At 59.9% G+C, this 25,477-nt stretch overlaps 1 protein-coding gene across 1 annotated transcript; it reads left to right on the top strand.

The window, feature by feature from the left end:
- The first annotated feature begins 285 nt into the window (after positions 1-285).
- Positions 286-24,993, top strand: CELSR2 (cadherin EGF LAG seven-pass G-type receptor 2). Its single transcript, XM_049616649.1, has 34 exons — positions 286-4,196; positions 8,536-9,183; positions 11,106-11,328; positions 11,743-11,858; positions 12,035-12,123; positions 12,500-12,657; positions 13,085-13,248; positions 13,402-13,527; positions 13,892-14,058; positions 14,339-14,626; positions 14,710-14,884; positions 15,119-15,260; positions 15,419-15,539; positions 15,931-16,114; positions 16,291-16,392; positions 17,031-17,125; positions 17,340-17,549; positions 18,032-18,215; positions 18,316-18,444; positions 18,531-18,711; positions 18,872-19,039; positions 19,138-19,264; positions 19,379-19,579; positions 19,925-20,099; positions 20,420-20,532; positions 20,663-20,742; positions 20,830-20,956; positions 21,047-21,169; positions 21,793-21,920; positions 22,375-22,463; positions 22,570-22,764; positions 22,893-23,063; positions 23,211-23,445; positions 23,766-24,993. Exons 1-34 carry the CDS (start codon positions 842-844, stop codon positions 23,791-23,793), a joined length of 8,817 nt encoding a protein of 2,938 aa, XP_049472606.1. The 5' UTR covers positions 286-841; the 3' UTR covers positions 23,794-24,993.
- Positions 24,994-25,477: the final 484 nt, after the last annotated feature.

Raw genomic sequence — 25,477 nt, 5'->3', positions numbered from 1 at the left:
AGAGCCCTTCAAAATATTTTTGAAAACCTGTAAGCATACTTAGGGCACAAACACCGTTATTCTCATTCTCTGTCTGGCTTCTGATTGTTAATTCTTCTCTAATTTGTGGTAGGGATCTGGCCCCGGCCCAGGGGCAGGCCTGGGAAGGGATTGGGAATGGAGGTCTGGCCAGCGGGAATCCTAGGACGTCGGTGCGTAGGAGGGCGCCGGGTGGGGCCCACCTCCTTCGGTGCGGCTGGCGTTGCCGCTTTAAGGCGGCGGCGGCGCGAGCAGGTCTATGGTAATGAGCCGCCGCCGCCGCGGCTGCCGCCGCCGCTCTGCAGAGCTCGCCCGCCCGCCGGGGAGGCGAGGGATCGTGGTGGGGCTGGGCCCTTGGCCGCGGAGACAGCAACAGCCTCGGCGGGGACGCGGGGCGCGAGCGAGTGGCGCGGGGCAGTCGAGGACGGCCGGGGTCCGGGTGCGTAGCTCCGCGGGCTCAGGTGGGCGATCCCGCGGGGGCGAAAGGGGCACCTCGAGACTCGGGAAGTCGGCAGGGCCAGGGTCGCGCGGGGCCCGCGGGCGCAGGTGGCGAGAGCCGGGCACGCAAGTGGAGGCGCGGCGCCAGCCAGTGGTAGTCGGGGTGACCCGGGCGCGGGCCGGGATCGGGGAGCGGTGCGAGCCCGGGTGCGTCGGAGAGCTCAGCGCCGGGCCCCGCCGAGGCAGCAAGGCGCAGGCCCGAGGGGCGCACGAGTGGCCCCCGGGGACTGGCGCCCCGGCCTGGGCATGAGGCGCGGCGGGGCCGGCTGGAGCCGGAGGAGGAGTCGCCGCCGCCGTTGACCCGGCCGGCCGGGAGCAGGGAGAGATGCAGAGCCGGGCAGCCCGCGCCCCCCTTCCAACGCTACTGCCGCCGCCGCCGCCGCCGCCGCCGCCGCCGCCGCCGCCGCCGCCGCCGCTGCTGCTGCTGTTGCTGCTGCTGCTGCTACTGCCGCCACTGCTGGGAGACCAAGTGGGGCCCTGTCGTTCCCTGGGGCCCGGGGGACGTGGCTCCTCAGGGGCCTGCGCCCCCGTAGGCTGGCTCTGTCCAGCCTCAGCCTCCAACCTCTGGCTCTACACCAGCCGCTGCAGGGATGCAGGGACGGAGCTGACTGGCCACCTGGTGCCCCACCACGACGGTCTGAGGGTCTGGTGTCCAGAATCCGGAGCCCACATCCCCCTGCCGCCAGCGCCTGAAGGCTGCCCATGGAGCTGTCGTCTCCTGGGCATTGGAGGCCACGTTTCCCCCCAGGGCAAGCTCACCCTGCCCCAGGAACACCCGTGCTTAAAGGCCCCACGGCTGAGATGCCAGTCCTGCAAGCTGGTGCAGACCCCGGGGCTCAGGGCAGGGGAAAGGTCAGCAGAAGAGTCCATGGGCGGGCGTCGGAAAAGGAATGTAAATACAGCCCCCCAGTTCCAGCCCCCCAGCTACCAGGCCACAGTGCCTGAGAACCAGCCAGCTGGTACCCCTGTGGCATCCCTGCGGGCCATTGACCCAGATGAGGGTGAGGCAGGCCGGCTTGAGTACACCATGGATGCCCTCTTTGATAGCCGCTCCAAACATTTCTTCTCTCTGGACCCGATCACGGGGGCTGTAACTACAGCCGAGGAGCTAGATCGTGAGACCAAGAGCACCCATGTCTTCAGGGTCACGGCACAGGATCATGGCATGCCCCGACGCAGTGCCCTGGCCACACTTACCATCTTGGTGACTGACACCAATGATCATGACCCTGTTTTTGAGCAGCAGGAGTACAAGGAGAGCCTCAGGGAGAACCTGGAGGTTGGCTATGAGGTGCTCACGGTCAGAGCCACAGATGGTGACGCCCCTCCCAATGCCAATATTCTGTACCGCCTACTGGAGGGCCCCGGTGGCAGCCCCTCTGAAGTCTTTGAGATTGACCCTCGCTCTGGGGTGATTCGAACTCGTGGCCCCGTGGATAGGGAAGAAGTAGAATCCTACCAATTGACAGTGGAGGCAAGTGACCAGGGTCGGGACCCCGGTCCACGGAGTGCCACAGCTGCTGTGTTCCTATCTGTGGAGGATGACAATGACAATGCCCCTCAGTTCAGTGAGAAGCGCTACGTGGTCCAGGTGCGTGAGGATGTGACCCCAGGGGCCCCGGTACTCCGGGTCACAGCCTCAGATCGAGACAAGGGCAGTAATGCCTTGGTGCATTACAGCATCATGAGTGGCAACGCTCGGGGACAGTTTTACCTGGATGCCCAGACTGGAGCTCTGGATGTGGTGAGCCCTCTTGACTATGAGACAACCAAGGAGTATACCCTACGGATTAGAGCACAGGATGGTGGCCGCCCCCCGCTCTCCAACGTCTCTGGCCTGGTGACAGTGCAAGTCCTGGATATTAATGACAATGCCCCCATCTTTGTTAGCACCCCTTTCCAGGCTACTGTGCTGGAGAGTGTCCCTTTAGGCTACCTGGTCCTCCATGTCCAGGCCATTGACGCTGACGCTGGTGACAATGCCCGCCTGGAATACCGCCTTGCCGGGGTTGGGCATGACTTTCCCTTTGCCATCAACAATGGCACAGGCTGGATCTCTGTGGCAGCTGAGCTGGACCGGGAAGAGGTTGATTTCTATAGCTTTGGGGTAGAAGCCCGAGACCATGGCACCCCAGTGCTCACTGCCTCAGCTAGTGTCAGTGTGACCATCCTGGATGTCAACGACAACAACCCCACCTTTACCCAACCAGAGTACACGGTGAGACTCAATGAGGATGCAGCTGTGGGCACCAGTGTGGTGACAGTGTCGGCTGTGGACCGTGATGCCCACAGCGTCATCACCTACCAGATCACCAGTGGCAACACCCGTAACCGCTTTTCCATCACCAGCCAGAGTGGTGGTGGGCTGGTGTCGCTCGCGCTGCCATTGGACTACAAACTTGAGCGGCAATACGTGCTAGCTGTCACTGCCTCTGACGGCACACGGCAGGACACGGCACAGGTGGTAGTGAACGTCACTGATGCCAACACCCACCGTCCCGTCTTTCAGAGCTCCCACTATACGGTGAATGTTAATGAGGACCGGCCAGCAGGCACCACGGTGGTGCTGATCAGTGCCACGGACGAGGACACAGGTGAGAATGCCCGCATCACCTACTTTATGGAGGACAGCATCCCTCAGTTCCGCATTGATGCAGATACAGGGGCTGTCACCACCCAGGCTGAGCTGGACTACGAGGATCAAGTGTCCTATACCCTGGCCATCACCGCCCGGGACAATGGCATTCCCCAGAAGTCTGACACAACTTACCTGGAGATACTGGTGAATGATGTGAATGACAATGCCCCTCAGTTCCTTCGTGACTCCTACCAGGGCAGCGTCTATGAGGATGTGCCCCCTTTCACCAGTGTGCTGCAGATCTCGGCCACTGACCGTGACTCTGGCCTTAATGGCAGGGTCTTCTACACCTTCCAAGGAGGTGATGATGGAGATGGTGACTTTATCGTAGAGTCCACATCAGGCATCGTGAGAACGCTTCGGAGGCTGGATCGTGAGAATGTGGCCCAGTACATTTTGCGGGCATATGCAGTGGACAAGGGGATGCCTCCCGCCCGCACGCCTATGGAAGTGACGGTCACTGTGTTGGATGTGAACGACAATCCACCTGTCTTTGAGCAGGACGAGTTTGACGTGTTTGTGGAAGAGAACAGCCCCATCGGGTTGGCCGTGGCCCGGGTCACAGCCACTGACCCTGACGAAGGCACCAATGCCCAGATCATGTACCAGATAGTGGAGGGCAACATCCCTGAGGTCTTCCAACTGGACATCTTCTCTGGGGAGTTGACCGCTCTGGTGGATTTGGACTATGAAGACCGGCCTGAATACATCCTGGTCATCCAGGCCACGTCGGCTCCCCTGGTGAGCCGGGCTACTGTCCACGTCCGCCTGCTTGACCGCAACGACAACCCACCAGTGCTGGGCAACTTTGAGATCCTTTTCAACAACTATGTCACCAACCGCTCAAGCAGTTTCCCTGGGGGTGCCATCGGCCGTGTGCCTGCCCATGACCCTGACATCTCAGACAGCCTGACTTACAGCTTCGAGCGGGGGAATGAACTCAGCCTCGTCCTGCTCAATGCCTCCACGGGCGAACTGAGGCTGAGCCGGGCATTGGACAACAATCGGCCTCTGGAGGCCATCATGAGCGTGCTAGTGTCAGGTAAGGAAGGGCCCAGGTGGTGTCAGGTGGGGGCGGCCATTGGAGGAGGCCCTGGGCAGCCGTCCAGGGAGAAGTCTTGGACTCACCTCTCTGCCCAGAGGCTGGCACAGAGGTTGAGGGGTGAGAAGCAGCTTGGGAAGGAGCCCTGGGAATCCTGGCAGCTGGTGCAGGCCCCGCCTGCCACCCCAGGCTGGGCTGGGCTGCTTCGGTTGGCTGCCCCCTGCCTACCACCCTGTGATGTGGCAGGGCAAGTGTGGTGAGGCTGCCCTGGCTATGGCTGCCAAGAATTGTAAGAAAAAAAAAAGAAAAGAAAAAAGGCACGTGGAAGACTGGGGGGCCAGGAGAGCTGGGGGAGGGGTAGAGAAGACTGTGTTGTGTGTGGGGCAGGGAGGTGAGCCGGTCCCCTCAGCACCCCTTCACGCCCGGCAGGGTATTCTTGTGATCTCATAACAGCCTTCTGACAGAGCAGAGGGCTGTGGGGCACAGGGTTGCCGCCGAGGGGTCAGGACCCTGCTGTCGGGCCTCTTCTGGCCCCTTCTGGCTCCCGGCTGAGCCCCAGACTGGCTGAGGGGGACTTTGTCTAGTGCATTCTTTTCCCTCCAGGCAGAAAGAGCCTGGCCTGGCTACCCCTTCAGAGCTCCCGCAGGAAGTGAAGCCAGAGCTCATTGTCTGTGTCCAAACAGACCCCACTGTCAGAGGCCATGGTTCGGGGTCCAGCTTGGGGGAGGGGCTGCGGTGAAGCCAGGGCCAGGCTGAGGCCTCCTGGGCCGCCTTGCCACCCCGTGGGCTCTTCTTAGGATGCTAGGCCTTCCTTGCTGTCTCTGACCAGCCTGGACTCAAGGAATGGGGTATAGGGACCAGGATGAGCGAGGGGACTGGTGGTCTTTGAGGGTAGAGCCCCCTGCTCCGGTGGGGAGAGAACAGAGTCCTGGGGCGTGGGAGCCTGGCCAGGACCCAGGCTAGGCATTCCTGCTGCTTGGCCAAGCGCTCAGCCTGCAGACTCCCTGGACAGAGGGTTGGGGGAGGAGAGTTGGGGGGGGGTCGGCATTCTGTCTTCTCTGTCAGCTATGAGGAGTGATTGGCAGTGGCAGGGAGGGAGCCAGCCCCAGGTTGCCGAGTCCCTTCCCCAAGCCTGGGAACAACTGGCACCCCCATGAGGGCCCCTTGTTAGAGACACCCTAGGGATGGATGGCCCAGGATACCCCATTCTAGACACATAAGGGAAGAGAAGAAAAGAGTCTGGCACCCCTCTATTGCCACCTCAGGGAGTCTGGGCCTAGAGGGCAATGAAAGACCTGTGAGACGCAGGGTGTGGTCAGCCCCCTCCCCGCTCTGGGTCCTTCCTGGACAGATGCCTCCCCTGCCCTACTCCCTTAGGTGGCCACAGGAGCCAAGGGGTAAGAGATTTTAGAGGTCATGGACAAGGCTCTGTGCCTCTTGAAGCTTCAGTTTCCCTCCAGGAGGAGGAAGTGAAGGGCTCGAGCTCCTGTATCCTGTACCCTTCTCTGCTGGGAGAAGCAAGCTGTGGGGAAGGATGGAAAAGAAGGGCCTCGGCTTCTTGTCCTCCCCACAGCCTGTCCTAGGCGAGTATGGCAGGACACTGAGGAGGCCCCACCCAGCCTTCAGGCTCCTACCTGGGCAGAACCCCTGACCACAGCTCCCTAAGAACAGAAGGGAAGGCCTCAGGCTGGCCCTCCAGCCCTGGCCCCACCATGTCCCTTAAGCCCTGACCCTTGGAGGCAGTCACCACGGCAACCCCAAAGTTAAGGGAGGCTGGGGTGAGGGGGAACTGACTCCCACTGCCCCTTTGTTTTCCTTCTCTTGTTCTTTGTCTCTCTTTCTTACCCGCCCCTGCCCACGGGGGCCCTCCTGCTCTGCCCCACTTCATTGCCCTCTCCTGATCTCCTGTGTGGCTCTCCCCTCCTTTCCCACTTTCTCCATTGCTGGCTCTTTTTCTGGGTCTTTGTTTTCCCCTGTTTGGTCTCCACGTTCATGCCCCTCTGACTTCCCTGCCTCTTGTCCCTGTGGCTGAAGCTGCCCCAGCTTGGGCTGGATGGCTCTTCTGAGGCCCCAATTCTCCCTGCCTCTTTCTTACTCTGCTGGAACACACAGGAACTCTTGTGCGTGGTCTGGTCAGCTCCCAGAGCGGCAGACCCCCACCCACTCCCCCTCCAGGCCTACCGCTTCCACTGGCACATCTGCCAGGGGAAGACAGGTTTGGAGTCTGATTCTGCCACAGTCTGGGACCTGGGGCCCCTGTTCCCACCCTGCCTTGACACCTGAGGGGTGACCTAGGTCAAGGCAAGGGAGAGGAACAAAGAGGAAGGACTGTGCAGTAGGTTGACTGCTGGGGATGAGGGACAACAGAAGAGGGGGCAGGTGGCCACAGATGGTAGACCAGATGGGAAGCAACAGAGACACATTGGGTGAGGGGCATGGGCGGGGCCTGGGACGGCAGTGGGGAGACACAGGGAGGAGTGCTTGTTTCCGGGGCTGAGTGGTGGTGAGGTTTCTCTTGCTCACTGGCTTTGACTGCCCCCTCCGCTCCCTAATCAGTTAGGGGCTCTGTGTGGACTCTTCGGCAGCTTTCTGCCTGGAAGGACTATCCTATCAAGGAATCACTGGGCAGAGGCACCAAGTGCCTGAGAGCCCCGTGCCAGCTCCCCACCTCAGTGCAGGGTGGTCTGAAAGAGGGAGAAAAGTAGAGCCTGAGGTCATAAATCTGGGCAGGCCTCCTGGAGTAGGTGAGCTTGGGGCAGGTTAGAATAGTAGGAGGACTGTGGGTAGGTCAGGTGGGAAGGCACAGCGTGTTTGGTAGCTCTAGACGAGAGTAGGAGGAGCAGAAGTGGGGAATGACAGGCAAGCTTGCTGGTGAGAGCAGGCAGGCTTTGGCAGTCTGCGATGAGGCTGGAGGGCAGGTGGGTGGACCAAAGCCATGGCTGAGATGGGTGTCTGCCTTCAGCCTTCCCTGGCTGAGCTGAGCTGCCTGGTGTAGTTAGCCACCTCCCATAGGTACGGCAGAGAAGCAGAATCTATTCCCAGGTCCCTCCCCTAATCCCACCCCACCCCAGAAACACCATCTTCTGCCCTGTTCCTATTAGGGGTTCCTTCTTAATATCAACTCAGGGCCCCTCCTGCTGTGTTTAAAAGATCATTTCCTCACTATGGAGACATCAGCATCTTAGCATTTACCGAACACCTACTATGTGTAGGACATTGTAGTAAATTTAAAAAATGAATACCATTTACAGCCCTGCCAAGCCATTTCCTCCTCCCCACTGGCCTCCAGCTTTCATTTTCGAACTAAATAAAATTCAATGTCATGTATATGTGCATTCAGGTGTGCATGGTATTTCTGGGCTTAGAGTGTGGGTGGAGTGAGACACTAGAGTGTGTTAGCACCTAGCTGTTTATAAGTGAGTGTGTGGCCTGCAGGTGTAGCAAGCATTTGGGTGCAATGCAGTGAGCCAAGCGGGCGATGAATAGCTAGAGGCCCAAGGCCGGAGGGGAGATCAGCCTAGTGGGGCTTTTCTGGGGTTTCAGGTTGGAGAGCTGCCCAGGCCCTTCCATCTCTGCCCCCACCCCCATCTCTCACAGCATCAGGGCAATGGGTGGTGCAGCCCCTGGAAAGGTGGCTCAGCTGGATTTCCTGGGGTGAGGCCTCCCCAGGCTATCTTCAGCAGCCCAGAGAGTTGGGCGGGAAGAATGCTTTGTGTGGGGCGTTGCTATGGGGATAGCAGGCCTGCGCCCAAGCAGCCATGGGGCTCAGTGGGAGGGGGACTGGGTGGCCCACTGACCCAGTTCATCCCTCACTCTGCCTCAGTGGGGGAGGAGGGAGCACAGCCAGGGTCAGGGTTATGGTAGTGTCAAGGTATAGAGGCTGAGGGGGTAGGATGATCATTTTTGTGGGTATCTCATGGTGCTCTGGGCCCTGTAGAAAGGTAAGAAATAGGCAAAATTGGGTTCTTGTGCAGGGAAGTCCCGAATTTGGTGTAAGAGAGTAAGAGTCATGGCTTGGACAGGGAAAGGTGCACAAACATTACAAGACATGCTGTTCTTCACAGTGCAGGGTTTTTGTAAAGTATGCAAAGAGAACTTGTGAAAAATGGAATCACCTTAAGTGTGGGTGGGGGCCAATCCAGCAAGGTGTGACTTCCCTACATGTAGTCTCTTAGGCACTTTTTGCCACTGTGGCAACTGGGCAATTCAGTAGTGTGTGGGCTGGATTTTGGCTCCCGCTCCCTTCTTGGGGTGCTCCTGCCCAAGGCTAGGTCTCCGGCTTGGCACCCCTGCCCTCCCAGCCCTGTGCCGGGTCCTGACCCATGTCACTTATCCGCAGACGGCGTGCACAGTGTTACTGCCCAGTGCGCACTGCGTGTCACCATCATCACGGACGAAATGCTCACGCACAGCATCACACTGCGCCTGGAGGACATGTCGCCAGAGCGCTTCCTGTCCCCCCTACTGGGTCTCTTCATCCAGGCGGTGGCCGCCACGCTGGCCACACCCCCAGACCACGTGGTGGTCTTCAACGTGCAGCGGGACACCGACGCCCCCGGTGGCCACATCCTCAATGTGAGCCTGTCGGTGGGCCAGCCGCCTGGGCCGGGGGGCGGGCCGCCCTTCCTGCCCTCCGAGGACCTGCAGGAGCGTCTGTACCTGAACCGCAGTCTGCTCACTGCCATCTCGGCGCAGCGCGTGCTGCCCTTCGACGACAACATCTGCTTGCGCGAGCCCTGCGAGAATTACATGCGCTGCGTGTCGGTGCTGCGCTTTGACTCCTCCGCGCCCTTCATCGCCTCCTCCTCGGTGCTCTTCCGGCCCATCCACCCCGTTGGGGGGCTGCGCTGCCGCTGCCCACCCGGCTTCACCGGCGACTACTGCGAGACCGAGGTGGACCTCTGCTACTCGCGGCCCTGCGGCCCCCATGGGCGCTGCCGCAGCCGAGAGGGCGGCTACACCTGCCTCTGTCGCGACGGCTACACGGGTGAGCTGGAGGGGGTGGCGGGGGGGAGGTGTTCTGGAGGGCTAACGCTTCAGTGCAAGCACAGATCAGGCTAAGGACCGGGGCTGCCTCGTTCCTTTCCAGAATAAGGCAGGCACAGGTTACACTGGCCATCTGCAGATCCCACTTGCTCCTCTACAGCGACCTACTGGGGAGGGAGGAGGGGGGAGCCCACCTTCTCCCAGCACTCCCCACCCCCATCCCAGGCAGCCTAGTAAGTGAGGTCAGCGCGCCTGCTCTAGAGGCAGCCGGCTCGGGTTTATATTCCAGCTTTGCCACTGGTAGTAGTTGTGTGACCTCGGGCAAGTTACTTAACCTCTCTGTGTCTCTGTATTTTTAAATGGAGATGATGAATTGATTTACCTCACAGCGTGGTTGTAAGGATTAATGTAATTAACTTAATACATGTAAAGAGCGAGCCCTTGGAAGGTGTTGGCTGTGATTTAAGAGACCACTGGACTCAGGCTACTTGTTCTGAGTCTCACCTCACAGTTTGACTAGACCTGAGGCTGGGCCTGGAATCTGGTCTCCCCCACCACTGAGCGAGTTACCTTTGTGGGCTGCAGCCCATACTTTTCTTCCCAGGCGTTGAGAAGAAGGCATAGAAAAAACTGGAGGGGTTTGGGTGCGGGGTAGGGTTGTTTCAGAAGGTCTGTGTACCTTTGTGACCCTGAGCAGAATAGCTCCACCCCTGCGCAGGTGCTGGGAAAAGGGTCAGGCCTCCCAGTTGGCCTGTGACCTGGGTTTTTACACATCCCCTCCCCAGCCTCTGCTTTGTGCTCCTGACCCCGCCCTGCAGGCTCCTGTTTCTCCTCAGGACACCCCCTTCTCTGCTCCCTGGGCCCTTCCTTCCCAGATAGGTTAGGCCTACTCTCTCTCCTCCACAGCCATGCCCACTGGCTCTGCCAGCGTTGGCGGGCAGACCCCACCGCCTTTCTGCTGCATCTTCCTGCCCAGAACTTGCCAGACTTGACTCCTCTCAGTCTGCTGTGGGTGGGGGTGGAGGGGAGGGGAGGGCTTGGGGGATGGGAGGGGAGTCTTTGTCCAGGAGGATGGGGAGGGGGGCTTAGAGTAGGCGAACAACAGTTTCCATGGAAACAAGAGCCAGTCACTAGGCACAGGAGCTGAGAACCTATCTCTACAATCTGGGAATGGGGAGGGAGAGAAAGGGGTGGATTTTCCCATCTGATGTTGTTGGAATTTTCAGTTCCTCCACTGAAATCCTGGTCTGCTCCCAGGGCTCAGTTCCCCAATCTGTCAGCATCTCCCAAGTGCACAGAGGGCCTCCTTCTGGGCCCCAGGACTCAGGGCCGGAGTTCTCTGCCCCATTCCTGGGAGTCTCCAGCTTCCCACACCCCTCACCCACCACCCATAACTCTGACAACCGAAGTGGAAGCCTGGTCTCTTCCCCAGAGAGGGAAACTGATCTTGGCGCCTGACAGAGACAAAAGCACCAGTGGGAGGGTGGGAGGAAGGGGGTTTGGCACCAGCCCTGGTGTTGTCCTGCAGGCTCTTTCCTCCATGCACATCCATCCCTGTGGGAACAGAACACCCCCAAGCTTGCTTGGAAGCCAGGACACCAAAGGCTAACTAGGACCTGGGCCTTATGACCAGAGACCCCGGCAGGCCTGTGCACTTGAGCCCCAAAAGGAGTACAGAAGGGCCTGGGAGCTTCAAGGAACTCGCAGGGGAGCAGTATAATGGGATGGTGGTGAGAATGGCACGGTGGGCCAGACACAACACCCCGGTTTCCTAGATCTCAGAGAAGGTGGGCACATGAAAGGAGGTGCAGATGCTTGGGAGAATTTGGGAGTGTTATGGGAGGTATCGCTGGGTGAGGAGCCGTCCCAGTTACTCTACCCTCTCAGGCACTTGATATCCGCCCTGGCTTTCCCCTTGCCCAGGTGAGCACTGCGAGGTGAGTGCCCGCTCAGGCCGTTGCACCCCAGGTGTCTGCAAGAATGGAGGCACCTGCGTGAACCTGCTGGTGGGTGGCTTCAAGTGCGACTGCCCATCTGGAGACTTCGAGAAGCCCTACTGCCAGGTGACCACGCGCAGCTTCCCCGCCCGCTCCTTCATCACCTTCCGTGGCCTACGCCAGCGCTTCCACTTCACCCTGGCCCTCTCGTGAGTGGCTGGGCCCTGAGCTGGGGGGAGGGAGTGTGGCGGGAGCCTGGGGTGTCTCCCGTTCTGCACGCAAGGCGAGAGGTCAGGCAGCGAAAGTGCTTGGAGCAGGTTGTTGGCAGAGCCAGCTCTGCACTTGAGAGTTGCTTGTGCGTTCTGCCAGCAGACATTCCTCACCCGCCAGGGTCCACTTGTCACTCTTCCTACCCCACTTTTGAGGGTGGGGAGTCAGGAGGTCAGGGTTCTGGTTTTAGTTCTGGTTTGGGCTCATCTTCCACGTTCCAGCTCCACAGCCCATAACTTTAGCCAAGTGTCAGCCCTCTGGAGTGTCCTGAGTAGGATCAGGGAGGGGCTAGTTAGGTGGCTGGGGTTAGGCTGGTGCCCCGCTCCCTGCCCCCATCTCCACCTCCTGCTCAGGTTTGCCACCAAGGAGCGTGATGGGCTGCTGTTATACAACGGACGTTTTAACGAGAAGCATGACTTTGTGGCCCTCGAGGTGATCCAGGAGCAGGTCCAGCTCACCTTCTCTGCAGGTGATCCTGGTTGCCCCATGTCCTTGCCCATCTCCCAAAGGCCCTATGTGTCGTGGCCCCTGACCCCAAGCCACACGCCCTCCCAGCCCAACCTGGGCCCAGTCCCAACTGTGAGCACACCCTCCCCATTCCCAGCCCTCATCTGATGTCCCAGCTCACCTGGGTCCTTTCCCCAGGGGAGTCGACCACCACTGTGTCTCCATTCGTGCCCGGAGGGGTCAGTGACGGACAGTGGCACACAGTCCAGCTGAAGTACTACAATAAGGTGAGTGTGGGAGGGGGTCAAGGAGCTGGAGGGTCCTGTCCTTGGCTCAGGTGCTCAGATCTAGGTGGTGCTTCATCCAGGGGGGCTGGTAATGGGAGGCACATCTGACGGAAGAGGGGGGGAAGGGGGTGGGAACTTGCCACTTTGCCGGGGTGTCTCCCTTCCACCCGGCAGTACTATATGTCCCCTGTCCTGTTAGGCACACACTCCAGCAGACATTGAGGAATGCAGTCGAGCACATATGTCACGTGAACACACGTGTGCACACCTGTATATATGTGTGTACAGAGCGGTGTCAGCATGTGCTGGTGCCTTTGTGCCCGTGAACCTAGTGAGCTTCTTGAACTGTTTCTCTTCTCTGCCCTTCCCTGTCCAGCCACTGTTAGGTCAGACAGGGCTCCCGCAGGGCCCATCTGAACAGAAGGTGGCTGTGGTGACCGTGGATGGCTGTGACACAGGAGTGGCCCTGCGTTTTGGAGCTGTCCTGGGCAACTACTCTTGTGCTGCCCAGGGTACCCAGGGTGGCAGCAAAAAGTGAGCAGGGGAGAGGGCTGAGGGATGGGGTGCAGTGTGGGGCCAGGCAGGGAGGGAAGGTTGAGACAGTGGGCCTCAGGGAGCCCTGAAATGGAAACCAATCCAGATGGCGGCCTTCCCTCATCTTGCTTCCCTTAGCCCCTGCTCAGGCTTCTGCAGAGGTTTGGGTTGGGGAGCGGGAACGGCAAGGTTAGGCGATTAGGGCAGGGTCTCATGGAGCGGTCTAGGGGGTGCGGGGGGGATGGTGGGTGTGAGATGGGAGTGGCTCCAGGTTGGGATGCCCCGCTTTCTCTGTGCTTTCTCCAGGGCCCCTTGGGCTCCTGCCTGGGCCCTTCCCGCCTCTGGCCTGGTGGCAGGGAGAGGGGAGAAGGAAGAGCCAGAAGCTCCCCCGTTTTGCCTCACGTTGCCATCATTTCTGCTCCCGCAGGTCTTTGGATCTGACAGGGCCCCTGCTGCTGGGTGGGGTACCTGACCTGCCCGAGAGCTTCCCTGTCCGCACGCGGCACTTTGTGGGCTGCATGAGGAACCTGCAAGTGGACAGCCGGCACGTAGACATGGCTGACTTCATCGCCAACAACGGCACCGTGCCTGGTACGGGGACCCGGGGCAGGGGCAAGGCCAGGAACCCAGTGCAGAAAGGAGGGCTGGGCCTGGTATGGGGACATGTTGGGGGTTTCAGAGGCCCTTCTGGCTACAGGTTTTCTGTCTGGAGCCCCGACCCGAGCCCCTTTCTCTCCCATCTAGGCTGCCCTGCCAAGAAGAACGTGTGTGACAGCAATAGTTGCAACAATGGGGGCACCTGTGTGAACCAGTGGGACGCGTTCAGCTGCGAGTGCCCTCTGGGCTTCGGGGGCAAGAGCTGTGCCCAGGGTAGGAGGGGCAGCCAGCAGAGGCTGAGGCCCGAGAGCTGTCAGCAATGCTGGGAACACTGGCAGGGTCGGGGCAGGCGCTGGGCAGGGCCCAGCCAGGCTGGGCTGTAGGTGGAAAAGCGTGTCTGGGCAGAGCCCTGAGAGGGTAGCACTGGAGACAAAGGGCCCAGTCAGAGGCAGGCCTGGGCACAGCATGGGGCAGGCGCAGGACAGGTAAATGCTCTGGAGGGTGGGGCCAACGAGGGGAGTGGGCACTAGGAGGGGCAGTGCCCTGCCTCCCACAGAGCCACCACCTCTGAGCATCATACCCCCTGGGGCATTTGGCTGCTCCACCCCTCAGAATCTGCCTTTATCTGCCTCCTCAGAAATGGCCAACCCGCAGCGCTTCCTGGGCAGCAGCCTGGTGGCCTGGCACGGCCTCTCGCTGCCCATCTCCCAGCCCTGGCACCTCAGCCTCATGTTCCGCACACGCCAGGCCAACGGTGTCCTGCTGCAGGCTGTCACCAGGGGGCGCAGCACTATCACCCTGCAGGTGATGCAGGGAGGGGGTAGTGACCAGGGCTGCTGTAGCCTCCAGGGGGCTGGTCAGAGATGGCTGGGCGGGGTCTATTCTTGTCCCCAAGGAAGAGGCCGCTAGAGCTGTTTGTTGGATCACTGCTGCCATCTATTGGCCCCAAGGGAAAAAACACCTTTTCTTCTCTGGCCTCAGCTGGGCAGTAGGATGGGTTTGGTGGTCCAGGAAGGACGGCAGTGGGCTAGAAGAGATGATTAAGGCAGTCTGCTGACCCTCTTTTCTTTTCTCCTGCTGCCAGCTGAGGGAAGGCCATGTGGTGCTGAGTGTGGAGGGCACAGGGCTCCAGGCCTCGTCTCTCCAGCTGGAGCCAGGCCGGGCCAATGACGGCGACTGGCACCGTGCACAGCTGGCGCTGGGAGCCAGTGGGGGCCCTGGCCATGCCATCCTGTCCCTTGACTACGGGCAGCAGCGGGCAGAGGGCAACCTGGGCCCCCGGCTGCATGGGCTGCACCTGAGCAACATTACAGTTGGGGGAGTGCCTGGGCCAGCCGGTGGGGTGGCCCGCGGCTTCCGGGGCTGTCTGCAGGTGAGCCTCCTCCCCTGCCTCCCAGTCCTCACCACCTGGAGGCCTGCTCCACAGAGGGCCAATACCGCTTCCATCCCTCCCAGGGTGTGAGGGTAAGCGAGACGCCCGAGGGGGTTAGCAGTCTGGATCCTGGCCGTGGGGAAAGCATCAATGTGGAGCCAGGCTGTAGCCTGCCGGACCCCTGTGACTCGAATCCGTGTCCTGCCAACAGTTATTGCAGTGATGACTGGGACAGCTATTCCTGTAGCTGTGATCCAGGTATGCTAGGGATCCAGGGAAATGGGGCAGGTTGGTGGGTGCCCAGGGTCTCATTTCAGCTCTGCTGTGTGACCTGAGGTGGGTCATATGACCTCTCTGAGCCTTGTCTCCTGCACTGCAAAGCCATAGCCAGCTGGTATGATTCTCAGACTGGAAGGTGGTGGATGAAGGCAGGTTTGAAGAAAGTGCCAGGGGAGGGTGGGCTTTGAGTCTCTCTCATCCTTATGGTCCCAGGTTACTATGGCGACAACTGTACTAACGTGTGTGACCTGAACCCGTGTGAGCATCAGTCCGTGTGTATCCGAAAGCCCAGTGCCCCCCACGGCTACACCTGCGAGTGTCCCCCAAATTACCTTGGGCCATATTGTGAAACCAGGTAAGTGGACCAGGGCATGACCGTTGCCTGTCTCTGGGGTGTCCCTCAGAGCACCATGAACCTGGGTGAGCCACAGCCACAGTCAGAAGGGCCACACAAGGCTGCACCAGACAAGGATGGCAGAGGGAGCTCATGTCCGCCTGGGCTCCTCTCTGCAGGATTGACCAGCCTTGCCCCCGAGGCTGGTGGGGACACCCCACGTGCGGCCCGTGCAACTGTGATGTCAGCAAAGGCTTCGACCCAGACTGCAACAAGACAAGCGGCGAGTGCCACTGCAAGGTGACAGCCCCCACCTGGCCTCCACAGTGGGCCCTTAAGTGGAGAAGGCCTTACTGCAGAGAGAGCTCAGGGCTGTGTGCCCTTGCTCTGACGGGGTGGACAAGTGGCCCCGTGCTCTGATGTGTCTGGGGTGTGGGGGACCCAGGATGGATACTCTACCAGTGAACTCTAGGCTGGCCTCACTGGTTGTTTGCAACCAGTTCTGACTGGTTGGCATCTCACTGATGGGCTAAACCGCAAATTGTTACCAGTTAAATATTTTGAATACCATTCCTGGGGGGACCTGAACTCAGCGAGCCTCCCTCCAGAGGGGCCACAGCTGAAAGGATCCATGAGCATCCAGGAGAGAGAGCCTGAGCCAGTGACCCGCATCCTCTGTCCTCTCTCTCAGGAGAACCACTACCGGCCCCCTGGCAGCCCCACTTGCCTCCTCTGTGACTGCTACCCCACGGGCTCTTTGTCCCGCGTCTGTGACCCCGAGGACGGCCAGTGTCCATGCAAGCCAGGCGTCATTGGGCGCCAGTGTGACCGCTGTGACAACCCTTTTGCTGAGGTCACCACCAATGGCTGTGAAGGTGGGGCTCCCATGCTGGGTCGGTGGCTCTCCTGCTGTGTGCCAGGTCCCGATGTCCCAGGGATGCCAGGAGCAGGGGCTGGTTGCAGTCCTGAGGCTGCTGAGGGCGGGCTGGGAGCCTGAGCAGAGCTGCAGGGGGACAGCTACTCCTGGGTGACCCTGTGTGTTTCCTTGCAGTGAATTATGACAGCTGCCCACGGGCCATCGAGGCTGGGATCTGGTGGCCCCGTACCCGCTTTGGACTGCCTGCTGCTGCTCCCTGCCCCAAAGGCTCCTTTGGTAGGTGCTGGACTTGGCCTCTCATCACTAGGACTGGCTGCAGATCCCGGGACCTCTCTCTGGTCTCCAGGTCCTGGAGACTCCATGTCCCACACTGTTGCTCTGCTCCCAGGGTTGCCGGGATGAAGGGCACCTACATCCTGAATTCTTAACAAAAATGCTGAAACACCTGCCATGTGCAGCCACAGTGACGGGTATAGAGATTCAAAGATGAATCACAGAGGGTTCTTTCCCATCCTCAACTCACCGCCTGGAACAGGAGTTATGCCACTAGAAAGGCAGTCTGGGGAATAGGGGCTGTTGGGTGCTGTTCCAGGGGACCCAGCCCCAGTCCTGGTCCTTGGACTGAGATGATGAACAGAGTTCATAAGCAGAGAGTGGCAGAGAGCACAAGGTGCAGAGGGACAGCGATGTCTAGGGACTTGAGGAGAGTGTGTGCCCTGTGCTCCTGCATCCTTGTTTGGGCCCATCTTGCAGGGGTTTCTTACTCTTCTCATCTGGGCTGCAGGAGGGCAGGGCTCTTGTTTGCTTGTCTCCTGTCTCTGGCCCATGAGGTCCTGGCACCCGGGAACTCTGGCAGGTCCGGGAAGCATCCTGTATCTGTCCTGAGGCCTGCCATCTGGGCTTCCTTCCCCCAGGGACTGCCGTGCGCCACTGTGATGAACACAGGGGGTGGCTCCCCCCAAACCTTTTCAACTGCACATCAGTCACCTTCTCAGAGCTGAAAGGCTTTGTAAGTGAACCTCCTCTTTCCCCTCACTGCTGCTAGCTTTGAGAAAAGGGCTTTTGGAATTCCAACCCCAGGGTACCCCCCACTGGGAGTGGCCGTTTCTCCCTTTTCCTGAGGCCCTTTTACTCCAGAGTTTCAGTCCTGCCCTCTGGGGACCTCACTGCTATCCTCCTGTGCTGACCTCCCGCCATCCCTGTCCTGTCCGGCTCCATCCTAGGCTGAGCGGCTACAGCGGAATGAATCAGGTCTGGACTCGGGACGCTCCCAGCAGCTGGCTCTGCTTCTGCGCAATGCCACACAGCACACGGCTGGCTACTTTGGCAGTGATGTCAAGGTGGCCTACCAGCTGGCCACACGGCTGCTGGCCCATGAGAGTGCCCAGCGGGGCTTTGGGCTGTCTGCCACGCAGGATGTGCACTTCACCGAGGTGGGGCTTGGATGGGGCAGGGCTGGCTGGTTAGATGGGGGTCATGGTGAGTGAGCCCGTTTCTGGGGCAACCTGAGGGCTGAATGGGGAACACTCTCCATCCCTGCCTTTGGGGACCTCCCAGTTGGCATGAAGCCTCCGGGAAGTCCCTCGAGCCATGGAATTTAGAGCATCTCCTTCCAGCTCTTTTTCTAGTAAGGTGCTAACAGAAACTAATGTTTGTATTGGGGCCTGGCCTGACCAGGTTCCTCGGAGCAGAGGCCTTGCCCACCTTGCCAGGCTGGGGAGGAATCAGCATCTAGCCATGTGTGTGGTCCAGACACAGGGCTTGGGAAGCTCCTAGTTCCAGAATGAGGAGGGAAGGTTTGAAGGAGCGGCATGGTTGGTGTGGGCAGCCAGGGCTGGTCGAGGCACAAGTGGGGCCCGGTGGTGGGGATAAGAAGGTATGGGGCTGCAGCCCACTGTGACCATGCCTACCCCAGAATCTGCTGCGGGTGGGCAGTGCCCTCCTGGATGCAGCCAACAAGCGTCACTGGGAGCTGATCCAGCAGACGGAGGGTGGCACGGCCTGGCTGCTTCAGCACTACGAGGCCTATGCCAGTGCCCTGGCTCAGAACATGCGGCACACCTACCTGAGCCCCTTCACTATCGTCACGCCCAACATCGGTGAGGCTGGGTCAGGGAGGGGGCTGTGGAAAGAGGCCCTGGGCAAGGTGGCTGTGCTGGGGGCCTGACCCAGGGTCTGACCTGTGACCCTTCTCCCTAGTCATCTCTGTAGTTCGCCTGGACAAGGGGAACTTCGCTGGGGCCAAGCTGCCTCGCTATGAGGCGCTGCGGGGGGAGCGGCCCCCTGACCTGGAGACGACGGTCATTCTGCCTGATTCTGTCTTCAGAGGTCAGTGGGGAGCCAGAGGGTGGGTCAGGGGCCAGGCTGGGGCATCTCTGCGGGGCCCAGCTGAGTGGACAGTGTCCCGGTCCCAGAAACACCCACCGTGGTCAGGCCCGCGGGCCCTGGAGAGACCCAGGAGCCAGAGGAGCTGGCTCGGCGTCAGCGGCGGCACCCAGAGCTGAGCCAGGGTGAGGCTGTGGCCAGTGTCATCATCTACCGCACCCTGGCCGGGCTGCTGCCCCATAACTATGACCCGGACAAGCGCAGCCTGAGGTGAGCAGCTGAGGAGACAAGGGGTGGGTGGGATGCAGGTTGGGTGGGTGAGTGCTGAGGCACAGAGAGGCCAGGGGTCGGGGCATGTCCAACTGATGATGGGTGTTCCCTCAGCCACGGGACTGCCATAGTGACTGTGTACCTGCCTGTTCTTCATCAGAGTCCCCAAACGCCCTGTCATCAACACGCCCGTGGTGAGTATCAGCGTCCATGACGATGAGGAACTTCTGCCCCGTGCCCTGGACAAGCCAGTCACGGTGCAATTCCGGCTGCTGGAGACGGAGGAGCGCACCAAGCCCATCTGTGTCTTCTGGAACCATTCCATCCTGTGAGCCTAAACTGCCCTTCCCCCAAGGCTTTGGGCGGAGAGCCAAGCCCCTGGGTGCCTTACACTCCTGGTCCCCTGCCCCTGCCTCCCTCATGCAGAGTCAGTGGCACAGGTGGCTGGTCAGCCCGAGGCTGCGAGGTCGTCTTCCGCAATGAGAGCCACGTCAGCTGCCAGTGCAACCACATGACAAGCTTCGCCGTGCTCATGGATGTGTCCCGGCGAGAGGTTGGACCCCCAGGGGGCAGCCGCGGAGCTAGGGGTGGGAGCCCAGGGCACTGGGCTGGATTCTTAGGCCCTGCCCTTCCTAATTCTCCTGGCCTCTTGCCACCTGCTCTGCAGAATGGAGAGATCCTGCCGCTGAAGACACTGACATATGTGGCCCTAGGGGTCACCTTGGCTGCCCTGCTGCTCGCCTTCCTCTTCCTCACTATCCTGCGTACCCTACGCTCCAACCAGCATGGCATCCGACGGAACCTGACTGCTGCTCTGGGCCTGGCCCAGCTGGTCTTTCTCCTAGGAATCAACCAGGCTGACCTCCCTGTAAGATTTCTCCCCTCACCCGGAGATCGTCCACAACTTCTAGTCCTATGAAACTTCCTATGAGTCCTCCTCAGCTCCCCAGTCCCTGCTTCTGCAGCAGGAACTCAGACAGAGCCCAGTCCAGCACCCAGCCCATGGTTTCCTCTTCTCCAGCTCCCCCTCACCTCCCCCCACCGCCCCCCCCCCGCCCCCCCCCCCCCCCCCCACTGCCGGCATCCTAGGAGTACCTTCCTCTGGCCCACACTTCCCGAAGCACCACCTTACACCCAGGCCCTTCCCCTGACAAGACAGAATCCACACTCTGGGTGTGCCCTGGTCACTGACCGGGCATGGCTGGGTCCCCAGTTTGCTTGCACAGTCATCGCCATCCTGCTGCATTTCCTGTACCTCTGCACCTTCTCCTGGGCCTTGCTGGAGGCCTTGCACCTGTACCGGGCACTCACTGAGGTGCGCGACGTCAACGCTGGCCCCATGCGCTTCTACTATATGCTGGGCTGGGGTGTGCCTGCCTTCATCACAGGTACCTCCCACCCCCTTCCCGGGCCTGAGGTTCTGCATCCCTAGGCCCTGGGTCCACCTTCATGCCACATTCTCCCCACCCACATCCCAGTCCCAGAGGCCCCATACCCCCATGACCCAGGCTGAGTTCTCCGTAGGCATGCCTCTCAGTCCTTGAGGCTCCCCACCAGGGGCTGGGTCCCCCATCCTGGACAGGTCGGCATGGACACATGGTGGGTGGAACCCTTTGTCCTCTGCACCTGGCCCTGTGAGCCCATTTGACACCTGACTGGTGTCAAGGCCCTACCACCCCTTCCCCTGCTGTTGTCACCATACCCCCAGGTCTAGCCGTGGGCCTTGACCCTGAGGGCTATGGGAACCCTGACTTCTGCTGGCTCTCCATCTATGATACGCTCATCTGGAGTTTTGCTGGCCCTGTGGCTTTTGCTGTCTCGGTAGGTGCTAGAAAGTGGGCTGGGGGTGAGCAGGCTGAGTGTGTCCCCATTTAGGAATGGGGAAACTGCTGGGCTCCCGCAGAGTTGAGTAGAAGCTGTCTGTCCCCTGATGATCGCCCTCCCCTGCTAGATGAGTGTCTTCCTGTACATCCTGGCAGCCCGCGCCTCCTGTGCTGCCCAGCGGCAGGGCTTTGAGAAGAAAGGCCCTGTGTGAGTATGGGGTGTGGGTGCCTGGGCAGTGGGCAGGCATCGGTGTGGGAGGCCTCCTGGCTGGGCTCACAGCCTCCCCCTCTCCAGCTCAGGCCTGCGGCCTTCCTTCGCTGTTCTCCTGCTGCTGAGCGCCACGTGGCTGCTGGCGTTGCTCTCTGTCAACAGTGACACCCTCCTCTTCCACTACCTCTTTGCTGCCTGCAATTGCATCCAGGTACCTGGCCCAGGCCCATGGAGATGGGGGTGTGAGGCTTGGCCATGGGGTGCCCGATTCCGCACTTAGCTGCTGCCTCTCGCCTGCCAGGGCCCCTTCATCTTCCTCTCCTACGTGGTGCTTAGCAAGGAGGTCCGGAAAGCACTCAAGTTTGCCTGCAGCCGCAAGCCGAGCCCTGACCCTGCGCTGACCACCAAGTCCACCCTGACCTCGGTGAGGGAGCCAGGGATCAGGGACGTGGGATCAGGGAGGTCTGGGGCAGAGAGGAAGAGGCAGAAGGCCCAAGGAGCTTGTTCTCTGTGCTTTTTGCCCCGCTTTTTCTTCATCCTTACATCCTTTCCTGGAAGGAGGAAGGGGTGGTGAAATGGTATGTGTGGCCTGGGAAGAGGGGGACATGGGGGTAGGGAGGAAGGTTTTGACTCAGAAGAGTTGGGTGTAGAGCTAGGAAGAGTAAGGTGAGGAAGTGACCAAGACAGGTGACCCAGTCACGGATGCCCAACATCTGAGAATCCCTCGTGGATCTTGGTAGATTTTCTGTGTCCAGCACATTCTCAGGAGATAATTCCCGGTACCATTTTTTACCAGGAAGCCCTTATATAGCTGAGTCCAGGGTACTTGGCGTGCACAGGGCTGGCCCAGGTACGGCAGAGCTATGGCTACTACCAGGCCCTGATATGGGAGTGGTGGGGGGAGCGGAGATGTGCGGCCTCTCTCTTTCAGACCTGGGCGTGTAGGTGGTAGAACTTAGGGCAGACTCCCTCGGCCCTTCTGCTCCCCGTCCTGGGGCCACCCCGGCCTGCTCCCCCTACCTACTGACCTCTCCATTCCATGCCTAGTCCTACAACTGCCCCAGCCCCTATGCAGATGGGCGGCTCTACCAGCCGTACGGAGACTCAGCAGGCTCTCTACACAGTGCCAGCCGCTCGGGCAAGAGTCAGCCCAGCTACATCCCCTTCTTGCTGAGGTGAGCCCTGGTGACGGGGGCATCCACAAGGAGAGAAGAGTGCTGTGCCTGCTGGAAACCAGGCCAGCCACCTGCTGGGAGTTGAACAGCGCACTTGGTGGCTGGCTGACTGGTGGCAGCTTAAATTAGAAGCAGGAGGGGGGTGCCTGGGTGGCTCAGGCCGGTTGAGCGTCCAACTTAGGCTCAGGTCATGATCTCATGGTTCGTGGGTTTGAGCCCTGCATCGGGCTTCGTGCTGACAGCCTGGAGCCTGCTTGGGATTCTCTCTCTCTCTGTGCCCCTCCCCCATGTGTGCACACACACTCTCTCTCTCTCTCTCAAAATAAATAAACTTAAACAAAAAAAGAAGTAGGAGGGGCATGGGGCAGGAACAGGGAAACAAGAGAGAGAAAAAAGAATGGGACACTAGGCAAAGGGCTGGGCTGACCCTTCTAACATGGCCTTGTCTTCTCAGGGAAGAGTCCACACTGAACCCTGGCCAAGGGCCCCCTGGCCTTGGGGACCCAGGTAGCCTATTCCTGGAAGGTCAAGACCAGCAGCATGGTGAGAAAAGAAGCCCCTGATGGCCGGTGGGGGGGCAGCTGCCTGGCTTTTGTGGAGGGTGTGCAGAGGCAGGTTGGTCAGCCGTGATTTCTCCCCCACCTCCCAGATCCTGACACAGACTCTGACAGTGACCTGTCCCTGGAAGATGATCAGAGTGGCTCTTATGCCTCTACTCACTCATCAGACAGTGAGGAGGAGGAAGAGGAGGAGGAGGAGGAGGCCGCCTTCCCTGGAGAGCCAGGCTGGGACAGCCTGCTGGGGCCTGGCGCTGAGAGACTGCCCTTGCACAGTACCCCCAAGGGTGGGCCGGCGCCAGGGCTTTGGCCTTTGACGGGGGCAACGGGAGGGCAAAGGGCCTGGAATTCCTAGGGTAGTGAGTTCCTAGCTGTCTGTCTTCTCTGGGCCTTATCAACTTCCTTTCTCCACCAGATGGGGGCCCAGGGTCCGGGAAGGCTCCCTGGCCAGGAGACTTTGGGACCACAGCAAAGGAGAGTAGTGGCAATGGGGCCTCTGAGGAGCATCCTTGGGAGAATGGAGATGCCCTGCCTCGGGAGGGGTCCCTGGGCCCCCTTCCAGGCCCTTCTGCCCAACCTCACAAAGGTGAGCAGGGCATGCCCAGCTGCCATGCTCCCCCATTTGACAACCTCACAACTCACCTTTGCCCCGTGGCTGGTAGGGCTCTCTAGGGCAGTCCCGTGAGCCTACCACTTGTTCCTTATGGCGCCTGCACCCCCCCTCCCCCCACAGGCATCCTCAAGAAGAAGTATCTGCCCACCATCAGTGAGAAGAGCAGCCTCCTACGGCTGCCCCTGGAGCAGGGCACAGGGTCTTCTCGGGGCTCCTCAGCCAGCGAAGGCAGCCGGGGCGGGCCACCTCCCCGCCCTCCACCCCGGCAGAGTCTCCAGGAGCAGCTGAACGGGGTCATGCCCATCGCCATGAGTATCAAGGCGGGCACAGTGGATGAGGACTCGTCGGGCTCCGAGTGAGTGAGGCTGGCTGGGTGGGACCGGGCGCAGCCCCTCAGAGGCCCGGCTGGGCTCACAGCTGCTTCCAGGCCTCGCCAGGTTGCTCTGGCAGGCGGTCGGGGGACGGATGGGCTGGCCAGCTGCCTTACTGTGACATGCCCACAGACCATGGTGCCCCATGGGGTCAGCTCAGCCCGCATCGGGCAAAGTGAGGGAGGGTGGGGAGCTGGGGTTGCTTTTCTGTTTCCTTCTCCTGGTGGAAGCTTCTCCCTGTCTTCTCTGCTCCGACTAACCCCCTGTCTGCCTTTTCTGTCACTTTCCTTTCCTGCCTCTCCAGATTTCTCTTCTTTAACTTCCTGCATTAACCCTGGGCCGGTGGTTCCTACACCCTGAGGCTCCCTTACCTTCCCCAGCTGCACTCATGCCCCCACTCCTGTCTTGTGCTCTATCCTGCCCTTGCTCCCCACCACCTGCCCGCAGCAGCGACGAAACGTCCATCTGAGGAGCCTGGGCCTTGCCGGGAGGGGCGCCCACCCCACCCAAGGCCATCTAGTGCCAACTCCCTCCCCCACCATCCCCTTCACTGCACTTTGGACCCCTGGGGCCAACATCTCCAAGACAAAGTTTTTCAGAAAAGAGGAAAAAAGAATTTAAAAAAGGATCTCCACTCTTCATGACTTCAGGGATTAATTTTTTTTATATGCTGGAAACTGACTCCCCTTTCCCTTCCCAAAGAGGATAGGACCTCCCAGGATACTTCCCAGCCTCTCCTCAGTTTCCCATCTGCTGTGCCTCTGGGAGGAGAGGGACTTTTGGGGGGCCTGCCCCTCATTTGCCATCACCAAAAGGAAAGGACAAAGCCACATGCACCCAAGGGCATCAAGCCCTGCAGGCTGCACCCCGGCAGGCCTCAGTATGGTGAGGGCGTCAAGGTGGAGGGCACTCCTCACTCTGCCTGTGCTGCCCCTCCCAGGAACTGAAAAAAGCCCTGTCTGGCGAGGGGGCAGAAGGACTCCACGCCCCCAGACCCCCAAATGCTGCATGAACACATTTTGAGGGGAACCCGTGCCCCTGGGCGGCGGCCGGGCCACCCCAGCCCCTCTTCTCTCCCTGGACTCTGGCCACGCGCTGCAGTCCAGGCGTTTGCTCAGTTCGCTGACCCAAAAGTGCTTCATTTTCCTGCCTGACCCGCATGGGGAAGGCCAGTCGTGTGTTAAGTTGCGCTTCTTTGCTGTGGTGTGGGTGGGACGGGGAGGAAGAGTAAATCCAGGGCTGGCTTAGTCGCCCCCAGATGTCTCAAGCACAGGTCTCAAGCCTGGGTTCTGGTGTCCACTCACCTACCCACCCGAGATCAGACGAATCCCACTTTGTCTGACCTGCTGTGGCCTCTGAGACATGTTCTATTTTTAACCCCTTCTTGGAATTGGCTCTCTTCTTCAAAGGACCGGGTCCTGTTCCTCTTTCTCTCCCTCTCCCACGCCCACCCCCAGCTCCCTGCGAAGAGAGAGTTAATATATATTTTATTTATTTGCTTTTTGTGTTGGGATGAGTTCGTGTCCGGTCCCAGGGGGTCTGATGTGGCTGTGACAGGTTGGGTGTGTACCCAGCAATCCTGGCGTGGGGGCCTGAGGCCCTTCCCCTGCTCCAGGCTGTCATCTCCTGCCTCCTTTCCTCCTCTGTTTTGCCAACTGCAATTCATTTGAGTTACTGTTTATGCTAAGCATGTACTCCTGACTTGTCACTGACTTTCCTCTGGAGCAGGTGGCTAGAAAAAGAGGCTATGGGTGGGGGAAAAAATGTTCCTGTTTCTCACTTGTAAGGCTGGTTTTTGGCTTTTCTGCCATGGATTCTCCCCCTGACCTCTCCCCTCAGCAATTCCTGCAAAGGGTTAAAAATTTAACTGGTTTTTAACTACTGATGACTTAAACAACACAAAGATGCTGGATGCTAACTTGATACTAACCATCAGATTGTACAGTTTGATTGTTACTGTAAATACAGTAGGGTTTTGTGTTTGTTTTTTTCATTTCCCCATACTACTGAATAAAC

Source organism: Panthera uncia, assembly GCF_023721935.1.
Source record: "Panthera uncia isolate 11264 chromosome C1 unlocalized genomic scaffold, Puncia_PCG_1.0 HiC_scaffold_4, whole genome shotgun sequence".
NCBI lineage: Eukaryota > Metazoa > Chordata > Mammalia > Carnivora > Felidae > Panthera > Panthera uncia.
The sequence above is the reverse complement of the archived record's forward strand: the minus strand, read 5'-3'. Positions and strand labels throughout refer to the sequence as shown.

Coding starts and splice junctions, on each gene's coding strand:
- CELSR2 (XM_049616649.1), top strand. CDS start 842: ATGCAGAGCCGGGCAGCCCGCGCCCCCCTTCCAACGCTACTGCCGCCG. Junction 14,059..14,338: donor GCAGCACTATCACCCTGCAG/GTGATGCAGGGA, acceptor TCCTGCTGCCAG/CTGAGGGAAGGCCATGTGGT. Junction 16,393..17,030: donor CTGCCCCAAAGGCTCCTTTG/GTAGGTGCTGGA, acceptor TCCTTCCCCCAG/GGACTGCCGTGCGCCACTGT.